Here is a 27,956-nt window from a genome sequence, read left to right as displayed (position 1 = left end):
TTAAACAATTACTTTATAATTGGCCATTAGAACATTTTGTTTTGTTTAAATCTTTAATAAAGGTACTAACTTTCTATTGTTGAATAACATCACAAAAATTAATACTTAAAACAATGTCCGTTTTTATCAGTTCAGTTTTGTAAATCAGAAATCCAGCACAATGTGGCAGGATTCTCTTCTAAGATTATCATATTGGCTAAAATGTAGTTTGCCAGGCTAAGTTCTATCAGAGGCTCTGTGGAAAATCCACTTCAAAGCTTATTCTTATCGACAGGTTTCAGTTCCTGTGGTTGTAGGACTAAGGTTTCTGTTTTCTGGCTGGCTGCCAGTCAGGGTCTGTTCTCAGGTACTAGAAGCTACACTCAGTCTTTACCTCTATTTTCAAGCAGCAAGGGTGCAACAAGTTGGTGCTTGAAACCTGACATCCTCCATCTCTGACTTTAGTTTTCAGTTTTTGGTTGAGACAGGTCTCGCTCTGTCACCCAGGCTGTAGTGCAGTGGTGCGATCATAGCTCATTACAGCCTCAAACTCCTTGGCTCAAGCAATCCTCCCGTCTCAGCCTCCAGAGTAGCTGAGATTGCAGGCGTGTGCCACTATACCTGGCTTTTTCTTTTTTGGCGGGGAGCAGTGGTAGATACAGGGTCTTGCTTTGTTGCCCGGACTGGTTCTGAACTCCTGGCCTCAAGCAATTCTCCCACCTCAGCCTTCCAAAGTGCTGGGATTATAGGTGTAAGCTGCCACACCTGCTTGAACTTGGGAGGCAGAGGTCGCAATGAGCCGAGATCACACCATTGCACTCCAGCCTGGGCGACAGAGTGAGACTCTGTCTCAAAAAAAAAAAAAAAGCAAAGATTAAATGACTTGGCTATATCCTATGTGCGCTTGCAACAGTATGCCAAGTCACTCTTGATCCCTCACCTTCCTAGTTTAAGACCCACCAGTTTCTTCAAAATTCAGCTCCACATTCCATATCCTGATTCACATTTATTCACTACTCCTTTCAGTAACTTTTTGGCATATCTGTTCAGAATATATAATAGTATTTCTGGTTACTTTTCTTTGAAAAGTGTTGTTAGTGATTTTTCAAATGTTACCATCCCAGCCAGATTAGGCTGTTTAAGAAAGAATGGCCATTCTTTGCTGTCCACCTCACAGTCTTCCAAAGGAGTTAGTAACTTGTTGAGAAACTGAATTATTTTAAAATTTAGCTGACTTTCCCCAAGTCCTCTCTGCTCTTACTTACAAATGATAAACTTATATCACATCATCCTAATAAGTCAAGAGACCTATGGTCTAGTCCTGTGGAGCCACTAAAGCAACATGGCCTGTTTTACTTGGACTACATTCCAAATGAGAGGGAGAAACTTCTATATTCTTTAGGCCACTACTGTTGTGGGAAGTCTGCCATTCACAACAGAACTAGATCCTAGCTGATACAGGCTAGGTAATGCCTCTCTTTCAAAAAAGCTAGAGTCTCAGCTCGTCTGAAAGGTAGGGAGTTAGCTCAATTGATTGTTCACAGTCAGTTACAGACTGAACTCTGTTCTACTCTTTCCCCCTTCTCACTATTACACTTGACTAGTTTTAAAGAAAAAAAAGTTGGAGTCTCAGTTTGCAAGGGATTCTACACTCACTCACTCCCTTTTCACCTACCAGTCCACATCTCTTCTACTCTTCAGGCCAAATATCTTCTTTTTTTTGAGACGGAGTCTCACTCTGTTGCCCAGGCTGGCATGCAGTGGCGTGATCTCAGCTCACTGCAACCTCCGCTTCCCAGGTTCAAGGGATTCTGATGCCTCAGCCTCCCAAGTAGCTGGGGCTTTGGGCCTGCATCACCACACCTGGCTAATTTTTTGTATTTTTATTAGAAATGGGGTTTTGCCATGTTGGCCCTGCTGGTCTTAAACTCCATGCCTCAAGTGATGTGCCTGCCTCGGCCTCCCAAAGTGCTGGGATTACAGGTGTGAGCCACTGTGCCCGGCCTAAATGCTTTTAAGTCCTTGCTCCTCTGCTCACTAGTTAGTGACATTGGGCAACTTAACGTTCTGAGTGTTGGGGGTTTTTTGTCTATAAAATGAGGATAATATGTGCAAAAAAGTTTATTTCAAATAAGTGCCTAGGCTGTAGTAGGGGTTCTGTAAATCAATGACAGTGATTTCTTTGTGTTCCCAGCATTTAGAATGAATGATGCCCAACACAGAATTAAATGCCTGGCAAATTGTTTACTGATTTAAACAGTGGAATTGACTCCATTATTTTACATCGTATTCTGTTAAATAGTTACAATGTGCCAGCGTTATTATTTCATCTTTATAACCTTAGGAGGAAAATCTGTTATTAACATTACTGTTATCATTTTACCAATAAGGAAACTGAAGTTTAGAGGTTGAGAACTTGTCACTTGTTGTGAAGCTGGGGTTCAAAGGCAGTCAAAGTCTGATTCTAAAGTCTCTGCTCATAGCAGTGCGTTTTAAGCCACTCTGACATATCTTGCTTTTCTTTGCTCATGTCATTTTTGTATTTTATTTCAGCCTCTCAGATAAAAAGAGTTATCTTGTATGTACCAAGCTTTTATCACATATGACCAGGTCTTCCTAATTTTAAACTAGTTTCTGAGAACCTGCTGCCATAGCAAGATTTCTGATTTCTGTTTTTTCCCTGGAAAGCTGAGATTCAGTACACCTGTGACGGTGACTATAAATTACCAGATTCTTTCAGGAGGAAATGGAGAGGATCATTTATTTTATCTTTGAAGTTTTGAAAAATCCAAGTGTTCATGATAGAGAGAACTTTTTTTTTTTTTTTTTTTTGAGATGGAGTTTTGCTCTTGTTGCCCAGGCTGGAGTGCAATGGTGTGATCTTGGCTCAACTGCAACCTCCACCTCCCGGGTTCAAGCGATTCTGCTGCCTCAGCCTCCGAGTAGCTGGGATTACAGGCATGCACCACCACACCTGGCTAATTTTGTATTTTTAGTAGAGACGGGGTTTCTCCATGTTGGTCAGGCTGGTCTCAAACTCCCGAACTCAGGTGATACACCTGCCTCGGCCTCCCAAAGTGCTGGGATTACAGGCGTGAGCCACCGTGCCCGGCCAAAGAGAATTTCTTAAATTGAATTTAATCTTAGACTCACATCTATACCTGTGTTTCCTGTTGCTGCCATTTTAAACCCTGCCCCTCTACTCAACATCATTCTATTTTGAATCCTCCAGTGACCTTTTTTATCCTGAATTTCTTTGGATTCACATGCATTTATTGTTTATGCATTCGGGGTACAGATAAATTCCTTGGAAGTAAGGAACTGCTTTAATACACAGTGCCTAGTAAATGTACATTGTTCGTAGTTGTAGCATCTAATTCAGTTCTTTGCATGTTGAGACAAGAAATATCTAAATGTAACTTTCATGAAGAAAGATTTAAGATAAAATTTAGGAACTCTAAAAGTTTTTACAAGCCAAAATTCCTTATCAGTGAAAGTTATATAATCTTTCTGTATGCAAAAAAATAATTTTTTTATCCTCTTTTACTTACAGGCACAAGATGCTGGTCTTGGGGTGTCAATTTTACTGTGTGTCAGAGCTCTTCAACTCAGATCAAGTGAAGATGAGGAAATGAAGGCATCAGTTTGTAAAACCATTGCCTGTCTTTTACCAGAAGATTTAGAGGTTAGACGAGCCTGTCAGCTTACAGAATTCTTAATTGAACCCAGTTTGGATGGATTTAATATGTTAGAAGAACTATATTTGCAACCAGATCAAAAATTTGATGAAGAAAATGCACCGGTTCCAAATTCTCTTCGATGTGAGCTCTTACTAGCTTTAAAAGCCCACTGGCCTTTTGATCCTGAGTTTTGGGACTGGAAAACTTTAAAACGACACTGCCACCAACTTTTAGGACAAGAAGCCTCAGATTCTGATGATGATTTAAGTGGCTATGAAATGTCCATTAATGACACAGATGTTTTAGAGTCATTTCTCAGTGACTATGATGAGGGTAAAGAAGATAAACAATATAGAAGAAGAGATTTGACAGATCAGCATAAGGAGAAAAGAGACAAAAAACCCATTGGCTCTTCTGAAAGATATCAGAGGTGGCTTCAGTACAAGTTTTTCTGTTTGTTATGTAAGCGGGAATGTATAGAGGCTAGAATTCTTCATCATTCTAAGATGCATATGGAAGATGGAATTTACACCTGTCCAGTTTGTATTAAAAAATTTAAGAGAAAAGAAATGTTTGTTCCTCATGTGATGGAGCATGTTAAAATGCCACCAAGCAGAAGGGACCGCTCTAAAAAGAAATTACTGTTAAAAGGCTCTCAAAAGGGTATTTGTCCTAAGAGCCCCTCTGCAATCCCAGAGCAAAACCATTCATTGAATGACCAAGCCAAAGGAGAGTCTCATGAATACGTCACATTCAGCAAATTAGAAGATTGCCACCTGCAAGACAGAGATTTGTATCCATGTCCCGGTACAGACTGTTCCCGTGTGTTTAAGCAATTTAAATACTTAAGTGTGCATCTTAAAGCTGAACACCAAAATAATGATGAAAATGCCAAGCACTACTTGGATATGAAAAATAGAAGAGAGAAGTGTACTTACTGTCGACGACATTTTATGTCTGCTTTTCACCTTCGAGAGCATGAACAAGTGCATTGTGGGCCTCAACCTTATATGTGTGTATCTATAGATTGCTATGCTAGGTTTGGATCAGTAAATGAACTACTTAACCATAAACAAAAGCATGACGATCTGCGTTACAAATGTGAATTAAATGGCTGTAATATTGTTTTCAGTGACTTGGGACAGCTTTACCACCATGAAGCACAACACTTTAGGGATGCATCTTACACATGCAACTTTCTTGGCTGTAAAAAGTTCTATTACTCCAAAATTGAATACCAGAATCACCTCTCAGTGCATAATGTTGAAAATTCAAATGGAGACATAAAGAAATCAGTGAAACTTGAGGAGTCTGCAACAGGTGAAAAGCAAGATTGTATTAATCAGCCCCATCTACTTAACCAAACTGATAAATCACATTTACCTGAAGATCTTTTCTGTGCAGAATCAGCTAATTCTCAAATAGATACAGAAACTGCAGAAAACCTGAAAGAAAACAGTGACAGTAATTCTAGTGATCAGTTAAGTCATAGCTCTTCAGCTTCAATGAATGAAGAGCTAATTGACACACTAGATCACTCTGAAACTATGCAGGATGTATTGTTATCTAATGAGAAAGTCTTTGGGCCCTCCAATTTAAAAGAAAAATGTTCCAGTATGGCAGTTTGTTTTGATGGGACTAAGTTTACCTGTGGTTTTGATGGCTGTGGTTCCACATACAAAAATGCAAGAGGAATGCAGAAACATTTACGGAAGGTTCATCCATACCATTTTAAGCCCAAAAAGATAAAGACGAAAGATCTGTTTCCCTCTTTGGGTGATGAACATAATCAGACAACTGAAAAGTTGGATGCAGAACCTAAACCCTGCTCAGATACAAACAGTGACTCCCCAGATGAAGGTCTAGATCACAATATTCACATTAAATGTAAACGAGAACATCAAGGTTATTCTTCAGAATCCTCCATTTGTGCTTCTAAAAGGCCCTGTACAGAGGATACCATGTTGGAACTTCTGTTACGCTTGAAACATTTAAGCTTGAAAAACTCAATAACACATGGATCTTTCTCAGGGTCATTGCAGGGGTACCCATCCAGTGGTGCTAAGTCTCTTCAATCAGTTTCATCTATCTCAGACCTTAATTTTCAGAATCAAGATGAAAATATGCCAAGTCAGTACCTTGCACAGTTGGCGGCTAAGCCGTTTTTCTGTGAGCTTCAAGGATGCAAATATGAATTTGTGACCAGAGAGGCTCTGTTAATGCATTATCTTAAGAAGCATAATTATTCAAAAGAAAAAGTCCTTCAGTTAACCATGTTCCAACATCGGTATTCCCCATTTCAGTGTCATATTTGCCAAAGGTCATTTACAAGAAAAACACACCTTAGGATTCATTATAAAAATAAACATCAAATTGGCAGTGACAGAGCAACTCACAAACTATTAGATAATGAAAAGTGTGATCATGAAGGCCCATGTTCAGTAGATAGGTTGAAAGGTGATTGTTCTGCAGAACTTGGAGGTGATCCCAGTAGTAACTCTGAGAAACCACACTGTCATCCTAAAAAGGATGAATGTAGTTCTGAAACAGATTTGGAATCATCTTGTGAAGAAACAGAAAGTAAAACATCTGACATTTCATCACCAATAGGCAGCCATAGAGAAGAACAAGAAGGAAGAGAGGGCAGAGGTAGCAGGCGAACTGTTGCTAAAGGAAATCTGTGTTATATTTTGAATAAATACCACAAACCATTCCATTGTATTCATAAAACTTGCAACTCCTCATTCACCAATCTAAAAGGCTTAATTCGCCATTACAGAACTGTACATCAGTACAACAAAGAACAGTTATGTTTGGAGAAAGACAAAGCAAGAACCAAAAGGGAACTTGTCAAATGTAAAAAGATATTTGCTTGCAAATATAAGGAATGTAATAAACGCTTCCTGTGTTCCAAAGCTCTTGCTAAGCACTGTAGTGACTCTCATAACCTAGACCATATTGAAGAGCCTAAAGTACTTTCCGAAGCTGGATCTGCAGCAAGGTTTTCTTGTAACCAGCCTCAGTGCCCTGCTGTTTTTTATACATTCAACAAGTTGAAGCACCACTTGATGGAACAGCATAATATTGAAGGGGAAATACATTCAGATTATGAAATTCATTGTGATCTTAATGGCTGTGGCCAGATTTTCACCCATCGCAGTAATTACTCACAACATGTATATTACCGACATAAAGACTATTATGATGATTTGTTTAGAAGCCAGAAAGTAGCAAATGAGAGACTACTAAGGAGTGAAAAGGTATGTCAAACAGCTGACACTCAGGGGCATGAACATCAGACCACTAGGAGATCATTTAATGCTAAGTCTAAAAAATGTGGCTTAATCAAAGAAAAGAAAGCCCCAATAAGTTTTAAAACCAGAGCTGAGGCCCTCCATATGTGTGTGGAGCACTCTGAGCACACACAGTACCCCTGCATGGTTCAAGGATGCTTATCTGTGGTGAAGTTGGAGAGCAGCATTGTGAGGCATTACAAACGCACTCATCAGATGAGTAGTGCCTATTTAGAGCAACAGATGGAGAATCTTGTTGTTTGCGTTAAGTACGGTACCAAAATTAAGGAGGAACCCCCTTCGGAAGCAGATCCCTGTATAAAGAAAGAAGAAAATAGAAGCTGTGAATCAGAGCGCACAGAACACAGCCATTCCCCGGGTGACAGTAGTGCACCCATCCAGAACACTGATTGCTGTCATTCAAGTGAAAGGGATGGAGGTCAGAAAGGGTGCATAGAAAGCAGCTCAGTATTTGATGCAGATACTCTGCTCTACAGGGGAACTTTGAAATGTAACCATAGTTCCAAAACCACTTCCCTAGAACAGTGTAATATAGTTCAGCCTCCTCCTCCTTGTAAAATAGAAAATTCCATACCTAATCCCAATGGGACTGAAAGTGGGACTTATTTCACAAGTTTCCAGCTGCCTTTACCAAGGATCAAAGAATCAGAAACTAGGCAGCATAGTTCAGGGCAAGAAAACACTGTAAAAAATCCAACCCATGTCCCAAAAGAGAATTTTAGGAAACATTCACAGCCCCGGTCATTTGATTTGAAGACTTACAAACCTATGGGATTTGAATCTTCATTTCTGAAATTTATTCAGGAAAGTGAAGAGAAAGAAGATGATTTTGATGATTGGGAGCCTTCAGAGCACTTAACATTAAGTAATTCTTCACAGTCCAGTAATGATTTAACAGGGAATGTTGTGGCAAATAATATGGTGAATGACAGTGAACCTGAAGTTGACATACCTCATTCTTCCAGTGACTCTACAATTCATGAGAACCTGACTGCAATCCCACCTTTAATAGTAGCTGAAACAACAACAGTTCCTTCCTTGGAAAACCTGAGGGTTGTATTGGACAAAGCATTAACAGACTGTGGAGAGCTTGCCTTAAAACAACTTCATTATCTTCGGCCAGTGGTGGTTCTTGAAAGATCTAAGTTTTCCACACCAATTTTAGACTTATTTCCAACAAAAAAGACAGATGAGCTTTGTGTAGGAAGTTCATAAGTAGCAATTTTGTTTTAGTAACAGACTGGCTCCAACACTGCAACATGGGGACATTTGCCAACTCGAACAAAGGCTGAGAAGCAGCCACACCGTTGTTTAGGGTAGAATAGGCTGTGTATTTACATGAATGTATAATATCTATGTCAGCAGTATTGGCTGAGTCCATTAGCTCTCCAGTTGGTTTAATGATTGGGTTTATTTTTGTTTGTTTGTTTATTAAAAAAAATGGAACTGTACACTTGTTTGGTGCTAATTAATACATCAAAATATACTGGGGCTTCCTTTTTCAAATTAAGTGTGCATGATTGTATATGGAACAAATACTAAGGTCCCAGGGTGGGAGGGCTAGGGAAAGGGATATGGAGTTCTTACTTGACTTGAATGTGCACCTGAGGGTGCTTTGTGTAATATATTGTACACTACAGCATCTTATATTTTTTGAGTTAAGTTTCAATAAATTACAATTTTTCACCCATTCGTTGTTTACTCATGAGCTTTCATGCCACATGTAAACTGAAATTGCACTTGTATTTTCTGAAATATGCCATTCATATTTTACCCCAGTAATTTTTTTATTTATTATTAGCTAAATCATTCAGAACAAGGTTCTTTTTTTTTTTTTTTTTTTTTTTTTTTTTTTTTTTTAAGACAGAGTTTCGTTCTTGTTGCCCAAGCTGGAGTGCAATGGTGCAGTCTCGACTCACTGCAACCTCCTCCTCCCAGGTTCAAGTTATTCTCCTGCCTCGGCCTCCCAAAGTGCTGGGATTACAGGCATGAGCCACCATGCCCATCCCAGAACAAGGTTCTTTTTATCTTAAAATTTTTGTTTTTGTGGAAAGATAATTCTGAGATTGAGTAATTAGCTGCGGGAGTCAAGATAGCTCCCAGAGGATGTCCAGATGTTGGCCGAGTAGAAAGGAGAGGATATGCCAACCTAGAACATGAAGGACGTAGCAAATTCAGAGGGCATGTTTCTAGGAAACTACAAATAATTTGATATGCTGGCAATAAAAGGGGAACAAGAGAGTGACATCATTGTAGAGATAGCAGGAACTAAATCATGAAGACTAAGGAGTTTGGATTTGAGTCTATAGGCATATATCAGTTGAAGTGTTCACTTGATTTGAGAAGCTGAAATTGGAAACAGTATACTTGAAGTAATTGAGGCAAGCTTGGTGAGTGTATTTACTGACAATTGCAGCAGAAGGCAGAGTAGATGAAATTGAGGTATTTAAGGAGACAGGATTTTGGGGGCTTGGAGAGTGAAGGAAAAGATTTGGTACTGATGCAACCATTTTAAGTAGGTATACAAAGAAGGAATGAATATTTGGGAAGATAATGGAAACCAAGGTGAGTTTGGCTTTTAGATGTGTTGAGTTTCATTGGACTGTGGGATGTCTGTGTCTAATGAGGATAGCAGTATATCCTTTTAATACAGCAGCTTTATTTCCTGTTGCTTGTGAAGTTTTCAACTACTTTCATTAGCTAGTAATGAAGTGACTCAGACAACTAACATCTCTTTCTCATCCTTGTGGTTAGATTTTTTTTTTTTCAACGGAGTCTTGCTTTGTTGCTCAGGCTGGAGTGCAGTGGCGCGATCTCGACTCACTGCAACCTCCGCCCCTCCAGGTTTAAGCAGTTCTCTGCCTCAGCCTCCAGAGTAGCTGGGATTACAGGCTTGTGCCACCACGCCCGGCTAATTTTTTGTATTTTTAGTAGAGACAGGGTTTCACCATCTTGGCCAGGCTGGTCTTGAACTCCTGACCTCGTGATCCACCCGCCTCGACCTCCCAAAGTGCTGGGATTACAGGCGTGAGCCACCACGCCCAGTCTGTTGTGGTTAGAATTTCAAGACCTTTTCTCTGACTCTTAAACCTTATTTTCTTGTTTTGTCAGCTCTTCAGGAATTTCATTCTGTCACCTCACCCTGAGTCTAAAGCACTCCCATAACCAAGTCATTTATTGTCTCAGATCCCAGTAGGTAACAGAGGATTCTGAGAAATCCGAGTGATCTGAGTAAGACTCTGTTGAAAGAAGTGGCAGAAACAAGGATCTTAGAGACTGAGACCAGTATTGTTTCTTTGGAATCAAGCTAATTTCTTCAGTGACTTTTATTTCCTCACTTACGAAGGGAGGAGGTAGAGGTGAAAGGTCCCTTTTTGTGATATGAGCATGAGAAGCACCTGTAGGCCTAGTAAAAATTCCTCATACAAGAGAGATGGTTAGTCCAGAGTAAGAGAAAGCTACTAAGACTGAACTATATCCATTCAACCACACAGAACTTGTAGCCCCTGGAAGGACCAAGTGAGGCCATTCACAGTGGAACTAAACCCAGATTTTAAGAACCCAATTAGGCCGGGCGCGGTGGCTCATGCCTGTAATCCCAGCACTTTGGGAGGCTGAGGTGGGCGGATCATGAGGTCAGGAGATCAAGACCATCCTGGCTAAGACGGGGAAACCCCGTCTCTACTAAAAATACAAAAAAATTAGCTGGGCATGATGGCACACGCCTGTAGCTGAGCACACACCCTCAGCTACTTGGGAGGCTGAGGCAGGAGAATCGCTTGAACCCGTGAGGCGGATGTTGCAGTGAGCCGAGATCGCGGCATTGCACTCCAGCCCAGGTGACAGAGCGAGACTTGTCTCAAAAAAAACAAAATAATTCAAGTATAAGCCTAAGTAGTTGATCCTAAGATCACTGTCTATCCCAGTTAGAGCAGCTTGCATCATTTGATCTTTATTAAAGACTTTTGGCTGGGCGCCGTGGCTCGCACCTGTAATCCTGGCACTTTGGGAGGCCGAGGCGGGTAGGTAACCTGAGGTCAGGAGTTTGAGACCAGGCTGACCAACATGGAGAAACCCCGTCTCTACTAAAAATACAAAAATTAGCTGGGTGTGGTGGCAGATGCCTGTAATCCCAGCTACTCAGGAGGCTGAGGCAGGAGAATCGCTGTTGGACCCTGAAGGTGAAAGTTGGAGTGAGCTGAGATTGCACCATTGCACTCCAGCCTGGTCAACAAAGCAAGACTCCATTTCAAAAAAAAAAAAAAAAAAGACTTTCCTGTTTAAACCAGCGTGAGTGACTATACGATAATACAGGGCAAAGGGTTTTTTTTTTAGCTTGTAGTAATCATTTTAACTTGATATCTCTGGAATTTGTCCCAACCCTGGCACAGACCTGAAAGCACTGACTTTGTTTTCAAAGGTTTTTCAATTCAAGAGTGCCTCCAAAATGGTGAGTAGGAATGAAGACTTCCAGACACTTCTGTTCTTACCTTTACCCAGAATTCTCTTGCTTCAGTGTTTTCCCCATTTTCATGAGCCCATGTGTGAAATAGGGTAAGGAACTGTGGAGAAGAAAGTTTTTTATTAGCCTTCCTCAGGGTATTCCATTCTCAATCTATCCTTTCTCAGTCCCAAAAGGCCTACTGAGCTGAACTGCCTAAGACATAATCATTCACCAAATATTTAAGTACACACATTTAAAGAGATACAATTCCAGATGCAATGGGAGACAAAAAAAAAAAAGTTGTCAGGGCCATCAAGAAGCTTTCACAAGGTGAAGGGAGGGCTGGAGTATCTCAGAACATTGTTACTTAAAGTGTGGTAGTGGGCCAGCAGTATAGGTGTCACCTAGGAGATTGTTATTAATAAAAATGCATAAATTCAGGCCCTACTCTAGACCTACTGGACCCAAATGTGCGTGTTAGTAAGATCTCCAGGTGATTCTTAGGCACAGAAAAGTTCTAGAAGCACTGGCCTGGAAGTGGAAAGTACTGTGAGAATTCAGGGTAATTGTGCTTTTTAGCATTTTACATAAAATTTTGTTGTTGAATTTTCATAATCCTATGAAGTAGGTGCTGTTACTATATTTGACAAAGAACGAGATGAAGTGTCTTGCCTGGCTGGCACAAATAGAGGTGGAGCCCAGTTTCCAATCTCTTCTGACTAGAAGAATGTCAGAGAGGGACATTTAGTATAAAGGAATAACAGATGGAAAGTTGCAGGTGGTATTTGAAGTACCAAAAATACCACAGTTCTGTAATGTGAGTGTTGTTTGTGAAGGTGAATAGTGGGAAATACAATTTGAAGTGTAGGTGAAAGCCAGGTTATTCAACTCAAACTCCACAGTCATATGGTGCTGACATTTCTTCATTTGAGTATAGAGATGGGAAACGTGCATATTTTTTTCTGCGAATAACATGTAACCTACGAAAAAGGCAAGTTTTCTTTTCTGAAAGAAACTTACTCATTTTTGTTATTTTTTGAGGCGAGGTCTCATTAGGTTGCCCAGGCTGATCTTGAACTCCTGAGCCCAAGCAATCTTCCCACCCCAGCCTCCCAAAGTGCTGGAATTGCAGGCATGAACCGCTGCACCCGGCCAGAAACTTCTAAAACTCAGAAAAGTTGCTCCTCCTCACCTCCTACCCCAAGGTAAACTGTGATACCTCCTGGCTTTATACTACTGATTTTATACCCTATTATGTAGAACTGTGTCTAGAGAGAGTGGCCTATCCCTCTGTGACCTTCTTGGTCTACTCCTGCAGGAGTGGCTTCTGTGACAGACTGCATTTGGAGGTTTGATTCACTCTGGGGAAGGTAACCAGGATAGGCAAGAGATTTAAAAATCTGTCAGCATGTATTTGACAGGTATAACCTGAAAAAAAAGACCAGAGGCGTAGGAAAGCTATCTAAATGGTTAAGAAGCCAAATATTTACAAAGCATATACCATCTGCTAGCCCCTGGGTGGTAGGTGTTGAACAAGACTCATTTCCTGCATCATAGAGATTTAAGAATCCGGTAAGGGACTGGGTGCGGTGACTCATGCCTGTAATCCCAGCACTTTGGGAGGCACAGGCAGGAGGATATTTGAGGTCAGGAGTTTGAGACCAGCCTGGCTAACATGGTGAAACCCTGTCTCTACTAAAAATACAAAAATTAGCCGCGCTGTAGTGGTGCATGCGCCTGTAATCCCAGATACTAGGGAGGTTGAGGCAGGAGAACCGCTTGAACCCAGGAGGCAGAGGTTGCGGTGAGCCAAGATCAGGCTACTGCACTCCAGCCTGGGCAACAGAGTGAGACCCTGTGCCCCCAACCTCCCCACCCCCAACAAAAAAAATAATCCAGTAGGGAAGACAGACATTAAAACAGTACAAATAATAAAGTAAAAGTGCTTTTAAACAGGGGGGGTGGAGGGGCTTATGAGAAGGGGACCAAAAAAGGACAGCAAAAGCTTCATTGAGGATAATGTTTAAACTGAAACCTAAAGAATCAATAGAAGTTAGCCAGGCAATAATCTGTAGTCCCAGCTACTCGGGAGGCTGAGGTAGGAGGATCACTTGAGCCCAGGAGTTAGAGGCTGTACTGTGCAATAATCGCACCTGTGAATATGCATTGACCTCCAAGCTGGGGGAGGAGGGGGAAGCTAGGCAAAGAACAAGAGTAATCCAATTATGTGCCAAGGCTTTGTGGTTCAACAGCTTGGTGTGTTGGTGACATTGATAAGACTACTATAGCTGGAGTTGAAAGAACAAATGGCAGAGGAAGAGAAGACTTGGTAGGTAAGCAGGGACCAGGCATTTTAGTGCCCTGTTAGCCATGTTACAGATTTTGGATTTTGTTTGAAAGGCAATGAAGAACCTATAAGAATTTTTCAAAGGCGGACTGGGTGCTATTTCTCACGCCTGTAATCCCAGCACTTTAGGAGGGCAAGGTAGGAGGATCACCTGAGATCAGGAGTTCGAGACCAATCTGGCCAATATGGTGAAACCCCATTTCTACTAAACATGCAGAGATCAGCCAGGCGTGGTACGTGCCTGTAGTCCCAGCCACTCAGGAGGCTGAGGCAGGAGAATCGCTTGAACCCAGGAGGCAGATGTTGCAGTGAGCTGAGATCGCACCACTGCACTCCAGCCTCGGCAACAGAGCGAGACTCTGTCTCAAAAAAAAAAAGAATTTACCAAAGGCTTGAAAGTAGGCATTGCATAAGTCAGTAAGTCCTAATAGGGCATGATGTGGAAGACTACTGAGTGGAAGTGACTGACAGATGAGTGGGTGGATGCCACTATTAAAGGTAAACTGAAGGCCGAGTGTGGTGGTTCACGCCTGTAATCCCAGCACTTTGGGAGGCCTAGGCGGGTGGATCACAAGGTCAGGAGTTCGAGACCAGCCTAACCAACATGGTAAAGCCCCGTCTCTACTAAAAATAAAAAAATTAGCCAGGCGTGGTGGCACATGCCTGTAATCGCAGCTACTCAGGAGGCTGAGCCAGGAGAATCGCTTGAACCCCAGAGGCAGAGGTTGCAGTGAGCCAAGATTGCGCCACTGCACTCCAGCCTGGGAGACAGGGCGAGACCAAAACCCCGTCTCAAAAAAAAAAAAAAAAAAAAAGCCCTGTTTATATCCTATCTCCTTGCTGGGTGCAGTGGCTCATGCCTGTAATCCCTGCACTTTGGGAGGCCAGGGCAGGTGGATCACTTGAGGTCAGGAGTTCTAGACCAGCCTGGCCAACATGGTGAAACCCCATCTCTACTAAAAATACAAAAAATTAGCCAGGCGTGGTGGCGGGCGCCTGTAATCCCAGCTACTCAGGAGGCTGAGGCACGAGAATCGCTTGAACCTAGGAGGCATAGGTTGCAGTGAGCTGAGATCGCGCCACTGCACTCCAGCCTGGGTGACAGAGTGACACGCCAGCTCAAAAAAATAAAAATAAAAAATCCCATCTCCTCACATTTCCATTCAACCTCAATACAACTCATTTTTTTTTATTATGTGAAAACAGCTGCAACAGCTGCTGTCCATTTGAATTGTTGGAAATGTAGATCTACACTAACCAAGAGAGAAGCCACTAGCCACAGGTGGCTATTTAACATTTTTTTTTTTTTTTAAGATGGAGTCTTATTCTGTCACCAAGGCTGGAGCACAACATCAGCTCATTGCAACCTCTGCCTCCCAGGTTCAAGTGATTCTCCTGCTTCAGCCTCCCAAGTAGCTGGGACTACAGGTGTGCACCAGCACATCAGGCTAATTTTTGTATTTTTAGTAGAGACAGGATTTCACCATGTTGGCCAGGCTGGTCTCGAACTCCTGGGCTCAAGTGATCCACCTGCCTCAGCCTCCCAAAGTGCTGGGATTACAGGCGTGAGCCACCATGCCCAGCCAAATTTAGTTAAAATGTAAAATGCAATCTCTGCTGCACTATTCACATTTCAGGTAACTAGTGGTTACCATATTGGACATGGCAGATAAAGAACATTTTCATTATTGCAAAAAGTTGTACTGGACAGCACTATGCTAGAGCCAGAACTAGCCAAAGATCAGATAAAGCAATATGAATGAACTGAAAACCCAGGCCGGTGCCTGGTTGGTTTTGAGTAAGATTCATTGGTTGGGTGAGTGGGAAGCAACCTGACCTTTGGAACAGTGACATCACAAAGCACAGCTCACAATGGCTCTGGAATACCTAGGCCCCCAGACTACTCCCCCTAACTCATATTTAGATTCCTGAAGCTTCTGCACATGTAGTTCCTGGAGCTGCTGCTTATTAAAATGTCAACATCTTCATCTTCTAGCTGGGACAACCTCTTAGAGTCTCTCTCTCTCAGCACAGTATGGAATTGGATACAAGCAAGTCTTTTGGGAGAGACTAGTGCACCTCAGCAAACAAGTTTGGGACTATTAGATAATCTTGCTCCAGCTGTGCAAATCATCTTGAGGATTTCTTTCTTGATTTTATTGGGAATAGGAATATATGCCTTATGGAAACGAAGTATTCAGTCAATTCAGGTTATACTCTTTTGTTACAAACATTTATATAGTTATAAATTGAAATGTGATTAGTTCTCTCCCATATTGCTGCCACCTGTTTTAAGATCATGCAGATGTGCAAAGGCGAACCTTTGTCTCTTAAGTTGGCAGAAACTAGGTTATCCTTGAAAATCTCCATCAATTAGGCTTTGGGCATAAAAATGCTTTTCTCACAATGGTCTTTGGCTTGTCTTCTGTAATAAAATAGACCAAACATGTTGGTAACCTGAAAAGACAGCCTTACCCTCAAAAATTTTTGATCACTTATTCATCTTTGAGTGCTACTATGTTTATAGAATAGGCACCAAAGTAGCTAGGATCATGAGTATGGCCTTTCTTACTATGCCATTGTTCTGTAACTGATAAGGAGGCATATGTATTAAGTCATCACAATGTGTTCATTATTGTGTTTTGACAAGATAAGGCTCCATAAGTATATAGGAGCTCTTTGGGGAGTAGGAATTTAACTGGCTGGGATTGTGAGAGACAGGATTTTACATACTTCTGTGTAGTCACCAATAATAATAGTTGACATACAATATAGTTGAATGAGAATCTCAAAAATTCCATGAAATGGATGGAGATTATTTTCACATGACAAGTGAAGAAACTGAGGTGCACTGAGGTTCAGTGGAAACTTAAGGTGACAGGCTTTTAAAACGGCTTTCTTAGAGTGACAAGTTTACTTGATAAATGCAGAGAGAAGTTGTTATTGGATCATTTTTTAGCATTCACTTATTTTCATATGTCACTATTGTTTAGTAATCATGGTCACAGGGCCTTTCTATTTTAAACCATCACAATCCTGCATAACAGTCAGGGAGAGATTATTTGCTCCATTTTGTAGATGAGAGAACTTGATTGCTACCCACCCAAGTTCATATAGTTTGTAAGAGCTGGCAAAATTGGAGTTTGAATCGAATTTTTAGGATTTGAAATTCAGTTCTTCTCCAAAATCTCATTTAATGTAAACCAACTGACCTAAATCTTGAACAGGAAAGTGTGTGTGTGGGGTGTGTGTGTGTGTGTGTGTGTGTGTGTGTGTGCGTGCGTGTATGCGCATGCGCATATATATGTGTATTGTGAGGATTAAAGAAGATATTGTATGTGTAAATCTTAGCACATATATTCAATAAGTGGTGCTACAGTGAAACCCCATCTCTACTTAAAATACAAAAATTAGCCGGGTGTGGTGGTGGCACGCGCCTGTAGTCCCAGCTACTCAGGAGGCTGAGGCAGAAGAATTGCTTGAACCCGGGAGGTGGAGGTTGCAGTGAGCCAAGATCGTGCCACTGCACTCCAGCCTGGGCGACAAAGACTCTGTCTCAAAAAAAAAAAAAAGTGGTGCTAGTTGTTATAATAAGGAACAAGATGATTTTTTTTCTTATCCTAGCAAGAATCTGTCCTACTATACATATGCTTTTGTTATTTATTTATTTATTTTGAGATGAAGTCTTGCTCTTGTCCCCTAGTCTGGAGTGCAATGGTGCAATTTCGGCTCACTGCAACCTCTGCCTCCCAGGTTCAAGCAATTCTCCTGCCTCACCCTCCCGAGTAGCTGGGATTACAGGCGCATACAACCACACCCAGCTAATGTTTTGTATTTTAAGTAGAGACAGGGTTTCACCATGTTGGCCAGGCTGGTCTCGAACTTCTCACCTCAGGTGATCCACCCACCTCGGCCTCCCAAAGTGCTGGGATTACAGGCATGAGCCACTGTGCCCAGCATATGCTTTATTTTTTTATTTATTTATTTTTTTATGTTTTAGAGACAGTGTCTTGCTCTGTCGCCCAGGCTGGAGTGCAGTGGTGTCATCATAGCTCACTGCAGACTCAAATTCCTGGTCTCAGGTGATCCTCCTGCCTCAGCCTCCTGAGCAGTTGGAACCATAGGCATGCACCACCAGGCTTGGCTAATTTTTAAAATTTTTTTGTAGAGACAGGGTCTTGCTACGTTCACTATGTTGCTCAGGCTGGTCTTTAACTCCTGGCCTCATGCAATCCTCCCATCTCAGCCTCTCAAAGTGCTGGATGCAGTGGTCCACACCTATAATTTATTTTATATAAATAAAAAAAATATATATATATATTAATTTTTTTAAGAGACACGGTCTGGCTATGTTGCCCAGGCTGAAGTGCAGTAGCCATTCACAGGTGCCATCATAGCACACTACTCCTGGGCTCAGGTGATCCTCCCACCTTACCCTCCCTAGTAGCTGGGACTATATGTGTGTGCCATTGTACCCAGATCTCTCCTAGTATATTTTAAAAACCTTTTCCATGACCAAGAAATCCAGTTTTTCAGACTACTATGTCCTAAAGTGTACTTGGAAGTGTGAATTTCTGGATTCCTGTCCTGGCTCTGCCACTTCCAATATATAACCTTGGACAATGACAGAGTTCAAACTAGAAGGTATATAGTTATCCAGTTGTGTTTTTTCTGCATAAATAGATCATGCAAAGGCAAAGTTACTTCCAGACATTCAGAAAATGGTTATCTATTATTACAATCTTGATTAAATGCAAATAATAATCCTGCCTGACCTGCCTACCTCTCCAGTTTGCAGTGAAAATCAAAAGATGAAATAGGTGTGAAAATATTTTGCTAAGGCCGGGCATGGTGGCTCACGCCTGTAATCCCAGCATTTTGGGAGGCCACGATGGGCGGATCACGAGGTCAGGAGATTGAGAACATCCTGGCTAACACGGTGAAACCTCGTCTCTATTAAAAATACAAAAAATTAGCCGGGCGTGGTGGTGTGCGCCTGTAGTCCCAACTACTCAGGAGGCTGAGGCAGGAGAATGGCGTGAACCTGGGAGGCGGAGCTTGTAGTGAGCTGAGATTGCGCCACAGCACTCCAGCCTGGGCGACAGAGTGAGACTCCATCTCAAAAAAAAAAAAAAAGAAGAATTTGCTAAATGGGAGACTTGTTATTGGAATGAGGAATTATTGTTACTATTAGGTTTTTGTTTTGTTTTTCTCTTATAGATAGTAAACTGTAGCAACTAACACTCAACTTCTGTTGTTCCATTTTAGAAAACATTGTTGTTTGTAATCACACTCTACAAACTTTACAAGAAGGGCTCACATATTTTTGAGGCTTTGCTAGCCAACCCAGAAGGAAGTGGTCTCCGAATTCAAGACAATAATAATCTTTTCCTGTCCTTGGGTCTGCAAGAGAAAATTTTGAAAAAACTTCAGACAGTGGAAAACAAAATGAAGAACCTAGAAGGGATAATCGTTGCTCAAAAACCTGCCACGAAGAGGGATTGCTCCTCTGAGCCCTACTGCAGCTGCTCTGACTGCCAGAGTCCCTTGTCCACATCAGGGTTTACTTCCCCCACTTGAAATGTGATGGACTCCAATCTTTTCCAGGAAAGCACTGTTTCCCTCATGTGTGCAGTGGTGTATCAATAAAGATAGAGAACGCTATTGAAATTACCTTGCAAAGACTAGCTCTCTATTTAGTAGGGCTGAGCTTCTACTTGTATGGATGGTGGGGTATAGTGGGGTATAGTGGTAGTTAAAAATGTCTCTAGGATTGTGGTGTACACTCAGCAGGCTGGAGACCATAAGCTGCCATAGATGGGAGAGGATAGCTGGGCTGGAATCTAAGGCTGTAGGAAGAGAAGGGAGGGTGGTCAGGTACGTGGCCTTGAGGTCCATGCTGACGAGGTTAGACTAAATATAATAAAAAGTAGGAAAGTGCTGTTTGAGGGCCCTGCAGTGGACTGTCCTTTAGAGGTAGGCTGACCCCTGTGCTGGTCTTTGGCCTAAAGGTATATATGCAGTCCAGGGGTCTCCTGCATTAATTACTCAAAAGTGGGCAAGGGTGGGAGTAGATACAGACTGACATAAAGGAGACTAATTTTATCCAACTTTTACTGATACCTACTCTATGCTAAGCATTGTGATAATCCCTAGGCATCTTTCCTGAGTGCTTCAGGAGCATTCAGTTTGGCTGGATGGACAAGTAATTTCAGATCAGGGAATTATAATACAGTGGGGTCATAACTTTTTTTTTTTTTTTTGAGTCAGAGTCTCGCTTTGTAACCCAGGCTGGAATACAGTGGCAGGATCTCTTCTCACTGCAACCTCCGCCTCCTGGGTTCAAGTGATTCTACTGCCTCAGCCTTCCAAGTAGCTGGGATTACAGGTGTGCATCACCACGCCTGGCTAATTTTTGCATTGTTAGTAGAGACAGGGTTTCACCATGTTGGCCAGGCTGGTCTTGAACTCCTGGCCTCAAGTAATCCACCCACCCTGGCATAACCAAGTGCGGGGATTACAGGCATGAGCCACTGCACCTGGCCATAACATCTTGAACTGAGGAGAATTCTCCTTGGCAGGGAGGGAACAATGTAGAGATTCCACTCAATGAGTATGTACCCTGAGAGAGAGAGAGATGGCCCACCTGGGAGGTGGCAAAAAATGGTTCTCTCAGCAGGCCTCAGATTCCACCAACCTTATAGTGTGTGCATTTTTGCCCCAATAAATGAGATCATGGTCATCTGAAACACTGTGTAACTATCTGGCACCTAAATGAAATATTTCATACCCACAGAGGAGGTCTACAGAAAAAAAACATTTCATCTGGTATGCAGATAAAGTGATTTGTTGCCTTGCTGGAGAAAAACTGGCTATGCTGCTCAACAAGACACAATGTAAGGCTGGGTGCAGTGGCTCACGCCTGTAATCCCAGCACTTTGGGGGGCCAAGGCAGGAGGATTGCTTGAGTTCAGGAGTTCGAGACCCACCTGGGCAAGATAGTGAGACCTTATCTCTACAAAAAATAAAAAAATTAGCTGGGTGTGGTGGTGCACACCTGCAGTCCCAGATACTCAGGGGGCTGAAGCAGGAGGGTCACTTGAGCCTAGGAGATTGCTGCAGCAAGCAGCCTGGATGGCAGAGTGAGACCCTGTCTTTAAAAAAAAAAATAGCAGTCTCCAAAGGGGCATCTTCCTAAGGGAAGGGTAATCTTGACCATTTGTAATTTCTGCCTGATCCACTGGAGTTAAAATGCCACCCCTGGATGAGACTTCACTGTATCGTGTACTAAATGCAAAAACAGGTGGGTGAATACAGGGTGGGGCCAGGAAAGGCTTTGCAAAGGAAGTGACATTGAGGTGTCCCATAAATGATTACATAGGCAGACAAAGAAATGGAAGATAATATTCCTGAGCAGGATCATCATGGAAGTATATTTTTATTTTTATTACTTTTTGAGACAGAGTTTCGCTCTTGTTGCCCAGGCTGGAGTGCAGTGGCGTAATCTCAGCTCACCGCAACCTCTGCCTCCCAGGTTCAAGCGATTCTGCTGCCTCAGCCTCCCAAGTAGGTGGGATTATAGGCGCCCGCCACCATGCCTGGCTAACTTTTTGTATTTTTAGTAGAGATGGGGTTTCACCATGTTGGCCCGGCTGGTCTGGAACTCCGGACCTCAGGTGTTCCACCCGCCTTGGGCTGCTGAAGTGCTGGGATTACAGGCATGAGCCACTGCACCCGGCCCAGAAGGATATATATATATGTATATTTTTTGAGACGGAGTCTCGCTCTGTTGCCCAGGCTGGAGTGCAGTGGTGCAATCTTGTCTCACTGCAACCTCAGCCTCCCGGGTTCATGCCATTCTCCTGCCTCAGCCTCCCAAGTAGCTGGGACTACAGGCACCCGCCACCACGCCTGGCTAATTTTTTGTATTTTTAGTAGAGACAGGGTTTCACCGTGTTAGCCAGGATGGTCTCGATCTCCTGACCTCATGATCCACCCGCCTCGGCCTCCCAAAGTGCTGGGATTACAGCCGTGAGCCACCGCGCCCAGCCAAAAAAGAAGGGTTTTGAAGAGTAGACTGATGTCAGGTAATGAAGGACCTCGAAGGTCATACCATATATACCATATATAGGTTGGGCTTTATACTATCATAAATGGACCATTATAGGGTTTTGGTTTTTGTTCTTTTTTAACAGGGAGTAACACAGAATTAGTAGCCTATATGAGAGACAGAACGTATGAGCTAGAAAGTAGAATGAGCTAGATGCAAAAGAAATAACAGCTGCTCTTGTAAGGGTACCCAGGCTGGAGTGCAGTGGTGTGATCTCCGCTCACTGCAACCTCCGCCTTCCGGGTTCAAGCGATTCTCCTGCCTCAGCCTCCAGATTATACGCGTCCACCACCATGCCTGGTTTTTTGTTGTTGTTGTTTTGTTTTTTGTATTTTTAGTAGAGATGGGGTTTCACCATGTTGGCCAGGCTGGTTTCAAACTCCTGGCCTCAAGTGATCCACCCACCTCGGCCTCCCAAAATGCTAGGATTACGGGCGTAAGCCACTGCGCCCAGCCAAGGGGGATCATTCTTTTCTTGAGGCCAGAGCACTTATGGCCAGAGTTTCAATTAAGGGACCTTGAATGCTTGGTAAGCAGAGAATCAAGGCAAGATAGGGAAAAAGCTTGAGAGCAACTCTATGATTTAGGTTAGACAGGGTAGATGGACTACCCTACAGCAATGTCTATCACTCTAGGGATAATAATCTTTATCTTTCAAATTCAGTCATTTTCCTTTATTTATTTTTATAGAGATGAAGTCTCACTGTGTTGCCTAGGCTGGTCTCGAACTCCTGCACTCAAGCAATTATCCCACCTTGGCCTCCCAAAGAACTGAGATTACAGGTGTGAGCCAGCACACCCTGCCAGTCTTTCTCCTTTAGCAAAATCCTGCCAACAGCCTGTTTTGAGGTTCCCATTTTTAGACTCCACACAGGCCAGCCCTTCTATTAGTACTGTCTTTCTGAAAAGAGAAACAAGTGATTATTCACTTTCCATAATTCACTAGTTCTCCACTGCCACCACATTAGTCTGCACTACCATCTCTCACCTGGATTCTTTTTTCTTTTTTTCTGATATCCTTGGCAACTGCTAAATCACCTGGATTCTTGAAATGGCCTCCTAACTGCACTCCCTGCTTCCATTCCCCATTAAATTTATTCTCCACGTTGTAATGAGAAGGATTGTCTGCTCAAAACTCTGCAATGCTCTGCTCAAAATCCTGCAATGGCTTATTCTTTCATTCTAAGTAAAAGTCTTTTAACTAAAAGACTGCATGATGGCATGGATCTGCACTCCCCCTCTTCCTTACTCTTTCCACAGCCTCTTGCCATTCCTCAGATATGATAAGCATTGGCCAATCTCAGGGCCTTTGCACTTGCTCTTCACTCTGACTGGCAGTTTCCTCAGATATCCACACAGCTTCTTCTCTTACTTTTTTTGGGGGACTCAAATGCCAGTTAATCTGAGAGGGCTTCCTTGACCAACTTATGTAAAGAAGCAGCCCTCACACCAACATGCTGTATTGCCTTTTTGCTGCTTTTTCTTCATAGCACTTATCACCACTTCCACTTTTACTATTAAATATTTGCTTATTATTTATCAAACACTGCATCCACCCCAGCTAAGAATGTAAGCTCCAGGAAAGGGGCTTTGGTTCACTGCTATATCCCTGGCACCTGGAAATGCGTCTGGCATTTCGCAGACATTCAGTATTTATTGAATGAATGAATTCCAGTCAGTCTTGGCTTTTTGACACCTCGGCCTCCTACTCTCCTATCTCTTCAGACACATGGTGACAGATCAATGCTATGATGCCCCTCTCCCATGCAGTAGCTAACCTTTATTGGGCACTCAGGGCCATCTACATTGCTAGGAGCTTTACATGAATTTTCTCATTTGATCCTAACAATATGAGAAAGTAAGTACATACTATGTTATTCTCATTTTACTGATGAGGATCTGATGCACAGACAGATTAAAGAACTTGCTAATACATGGTGCAGCCGTGGCTGGCAATCAAGCAGCTTGACTCTAAACCTGTGCCCTTAGCCACAAAGCTTGGGTGGTAGAAGCTCCTGTGAGGCTTTGGACTCACAGACAGCTGAAGTCAAGAGTGAAGAGGGCATAGCAATGATGGCCTGAGGGAGAGAAAATTTTGAAAAAGTGTTTACCCCTCATATATTTAAGTTGGTATCTAACTGGTTCCATCATAAATTCAAATAGTTGCAATGGATGTAAATTCTTGCAAATTGTAAATACTAACATTTTAAGATAAAACTGTTAAATCATTGCAACTTTTCAGGATAAAGAAAAGAATTTTAAAAACTGTTAAATCACTCTTTATAATGTATCCAAGAGAATCTACATAACAACTGAATAACCACCATTATGCATTAAAACATACACTAATGAGCTCTTCAACATTGTTCTTTTATTATCTCTAACATATTTAGATTGTACTCTAACAAAAAATGTTATTCAAATGTAATACTTTGATGTTTGAACAACCTTTTCTTGATCACTTCTTTGCAATAAAAATATGACATATGTAGTAAACCTTAAAAAATTTCGTGTAACTTTATGGCTCTACGCTGGAATTCTTCTGAAGTGAGTAATCATCACAATCATCTTTAGTATATAATGGATCAAAATGACACGATTGCAAATATTGATAATACACAGTTATAAAAGGTGAAATTCTATTGGGAACACATCTCTTAGTGAGATAGATGGGGCTGACCCACCAATTAATTCATTTATCTGGATGAATAGTTCCTACTGGTAGATTAACAGGGTTCATTTTCAATTCTGTTGTTTTCACAGATACAAGTGCTGAGAAATGGTTTTACATAAATAGGTGAGAATGCTAGTAGTTTTGTTGTAAGCATGTCAATCAATCGTTTGGTTTCTTTCCGAGTTGCATGCCAAAAACCAAATAGTGTTCCTTCATCAGCTGACAATTCATGGGCCACCATTAATTTTGTTGAAAGCAAAGAACTGGAAACCATCTGACTTGAAAAGAATTTGTTATCCTGTTATTAGAGTCATTCACTTTCTCTAGTGACTTTTAATTATACTAATTACTCTCAGAGGCATTTAGGCAGGGTTGAGAAATTCAAGATATTAATTTCAACACATCTTTAGCATCACAATATCACAGTAATTTAAATATATTTTAGTTGTAGCTATTTAGCTCACTTTATTGTAAATAATAATTATGCTAATTAGCAACGATAGTATGTTTAACCAATTAATCATCAGATTAACTTTCGGTCAGAATAATTGACTTCAATTTTTAAGTCAAAGCAATGTACAGGCGTCCCAGTCACCATATTTCACTTCTGAATTCCAAGAGAGAAATGGCGTTGCGCCTTACTGACGCAAATATGTACCTAGATAAAGTAAGACGCTTTCATTTCAGGTATGTCTAACCCACGCTATCCTTGCTTTGTTCCAGGGCACTCTCGCAGGGAAAACGCCGCCTCTGACTACACTTGGGGTGGTTAAGACGAGATCTTCAAATGAAAATTCTCAACGCTACCGTCCACTCTCTCATACGCTTGAATTCCGAACACCCCAATACTGGCCAAAAGACCCCATTTCTCATGCTTGGTCTTGCTTTTGAGGTAGCTCTAACTCAGAGGCACGATTTTTAGAGCCTGGGAAGTCGGCTGCTGTCCAGTCCTTCCTAGCCTCCTCAGGCGGGAGCCGCGGCCCACTCAGTCAGTTCCGGCCCCAGCCCCGACTACCTGTCGCCTTGTTGGGGGAAGGAAGGCAGATACCGCAGCCCAGTCAGGGTAAGCCGCTGACCCAGAGGATGGAACTACGGCTCTGAAGATTAGAAAAGAGGAGGACTTCGCCGCGTTCACTAGCCCAGGAGGAAAGCCAGAACCCTAAGCCGGAACCCAGCGTCAAGACGTCGGGGAAGAATGTTGATGCAACACAGCTCAGCCGGGCCCGGAACTCGGCGTTTGGGTCCCCGCCCTCTTTGGGCCGGAAGTGAGGAAGGTGGGGCTGGGGCTTTTCCTGTAGAAACTAGGAGGGACTAGGGAGAGTCTGCAAGGGGAAGAGTGTGTCTGTGACACTGCCAGCAGCGCGCAGAGGGAGGGATGGGGGCGGGTATCGGCGTAGGGGCCCTCGGAAAGAACGGATATTGCTGTGACACCGCGGGGACGCTCTGAAGGGACGATTGTCGGTGTGGCACCGGTGCACGCTGAAGGAGCCGGCGGAACCGGGTGGCCATGGGGATGTGGGCATCGCTGGACGCTTTGTGGGAGATGCCGGCCGAGAAGCGTATCTTCGGGGCCGTGCTGCTCTTTTCCTGGACAGTGTATCTTTGGGAGACCTTCCTAGCACAGCGGCAGGTGAGCCTAGACAGGGTCCAACCTGACCCCCATACCCGGCCAGCCCTGGAGTAGCCTTGGCTTCGACCCTGAGACTCTTGATTGCTTCGGTCCCCGCGCCAGTCTCGTCTTTGTGGTCCCTGCTGAGTCTCGTAACTTGGCCCGATGGCGGACTGTGGCTTTGAGGAGGGTCTTGGTGCGTCAAGGAAGTTTTCTGTAACGTTATCATGGGACCCAATCCCTTTAGGGCCTGGAGGAAGGCTTGGGCTCTTGTGCCCTCCCTGCAGCTTCCTTGGGATCCTTGGGCCCAGACTTGGCCTCCTTTATCTTTGGAATAAGCCTTTAAAAGGATTTAGACACCCAACTTCCTCATGACATTTATGTAATCATGCCTAACCATAGGATTTTGCAGTCCTTCCAAGAACTTGCACTCTTGTTTCTCCTTAAAGTGCATATATTGTTTCTGCTTGAAAAAACAAACAAACAAACAAACAAAAAACTTATCGGGCCGGGCGTGGTGTCTCATGCCTGTAATCCCAGCACTTTGGGAGGCCGAGGCGGGCGGATCACCTGGGGTCAGGAGTTCGAGACCAGCCTGACCAACGTGGCGAAAACCCGTCTCTACTAAAAATAGAAAAATTAGCCGGGTGTGGTGGCGCGCACCTGTAGTCCCAGCTACTTAGGAGGCTGAGGCAGGAGAATCATTTGAACCCAGGAGGCGGAGGTTGCAGTGAGCTGAGATTGTGCCACTGCACTCCAGCCTGGGCGACAAGAGTGAAACTCAATCTCAAAATAAATAAATAAATGAAATTAAATGAAATATATTTCTCGTTTTTCATAAAATCAACATTATTTTAGTTGAAATATTAAAATGGTAAAATAGAAAGTGAAAGTTAACAATTTACCTGAGATAACCATGGTTTAGAGATCTGAACTTTTATTTATTTATTTTTAATCTTTATTTATTTATTTAATTTTAGAGTCTAGCTCTGTCACCAGGCTGGAGTACAGTGGCGTTATTTCGGCTCACTGCAAGAAACTAGGAGGGACGAGGGAGAGTCTGCAAGGGGAAGAGTGTGTCTGTGACACTGCCAGCAGCGCGCAGAGGGAGGGTTGTTCAAATGATTCTCCTGCCTCAGCATCCCGAGTAGCTAGGATTACAGGCACGTGCCACCACGCCCAGCTAATTTTAGTATTTTTAGTAGAGACGGGGTTTCACCATCTTGGCCAGGATAGAATATTTATTGTATTTAGAGACGGGCTCACTCTGCCACCCAGACTGGAGCACAGTAGCATCATCATAGCTCAAGGCAGCCTCGAACTCGTGGGCTCAAACGACCCCTCCACCTCCACCTCAGCCTTCTGAGTTGCTAGGACCACAGGTGCGGATCACTGTGCCTGGCTAATTGTTTGATTTTTTTGTAGAGATGTTGCCCGGGGTGGTCTGGAGTTCCTGGACTCAAGTCATCCTGCCGCCTCCACCTCCCAAAGGGCTGGGATTACAGGCATGAGCCACCGTGCTCGATCTCCCCTCAGCTTTTATTGGCACACAACAATATATAGGGAAAGCATGTTGTAGTGGCCCATTATTTTGTTTGGTATCCATTCTCTGTATTACATTTCCTGGACTGAAATTACCCTTACCTTTTATAATTTAGTATAATGAGATAGTTGATCTTTCTCCTTTTTTTTTTTTTTTTTTTTTTTTTTTAAGGAGATAGAGTCTCTGTCACCCAGGGTGTAGTGCTGTGGCATAATATGGGCTTACTGCAACCTCTGCCTCCCAGGCTCAAGTGATC

General features: G+C 42.7%; 3 protein-coding genes across 6 annotated transcripts in view; all 3 read left to right on the top strand.

Moving 5' to 3' along the window:
- RLF (RLF zinc finger) overlaps window positions 1–8,663 on the top strand; it is a 78,619-nt gene extending 69,956 nt beyond the window's left edge. For all 4 annotated transcript variants that reach the window (XM_524678.7, XM_063782187.1, XM_054681739.2 and 1 more), the window contains one exon: window positions 3,533–8,663. In XM_524678.7, coding sequence (XP_524678.1) covers window positions 3,533–8,188 — 4,656 coding nt within the window. In that variant the 3' untranslated portion in view covers window positions 8,189–8,663. The remainder of the gene's footprint in view (window positions 1–3,532) is intronic.
- Window positions 8,664–15,662: 6,999 nt separating this feature from the next.
- TMCO2 (transmembrane and coiled-coil domains 2) lies at window positions 15,663–19,437 on the top strand. The gene is made up of 2 exons (XM_001172267.7): window positions 15,663–15,974; window positions 19,033–19,437. The coding sequence occupies exons 1-2, from the start codon at window positions 15,738–15,740 to the stop codon at window positions 19,342–19,344; spliced, it is 549 nt and encodes a 182-aa protein (XP_001172267.1). The 5' UTR covers window positions 15,663–15,737; the 3' UTR covers window positions 19,345–19,437.
- A 6,361-nt stretch (window positions 19,438–25,798) lies between these two features.
- The window catches only part of ZMPSTE24 (zinc metallopeptidase STE24), a 44,648-nt gene continuing 42,490 nt past the window's right edge, over window positions 25,799–27,956 (top strand). Inside the window, exon 1 of the mRNA XM_513352.6 lies at window positions 25,799–26,178. Within this exon, the coding sequence (XP_513352.2) occupies window positions 26,056–26,178 (123 nt within the window). The 5' untranslated portion in view covers window positions 25,799–26,055. The remainder of the gene's footprint in view (window positions 26,179–27,956) is intronic.

This window comes from Pan troglodytes, chromosome 1 (assembly GCF_028858775.2).
Source record: "Pan troglodytes isolate AG18354 chromosome 1, NHGRI_mPanTro3-v2.0_pri, whole genome shotgun sequence".
NCBI classification, from domain to species: Eukaryota; Metazoa; Chordata; class Mammalia; order Primates; family Hominidae; genus Pan; species Pan troglodytes.
This window is presented reverse-complemented; position numbering and strand designations above follow the sequence as displayed.

Coding starts and splice junctions, on each gene's coding strand:
- TMCO2 (XM_001172267.7), top strand. CDS start 15,738: ATGTCAACATCTTCATCTTCTAGCTGGGACAACCTCTTAGAGTCTCTC. Junction 15,975..19,032: donor GAAGTATTCAGTCAATTCAG/GTTATACTCTTT, acceptor GTTCCATTTTAG/AAAACATTGTTGTTTGTAAT.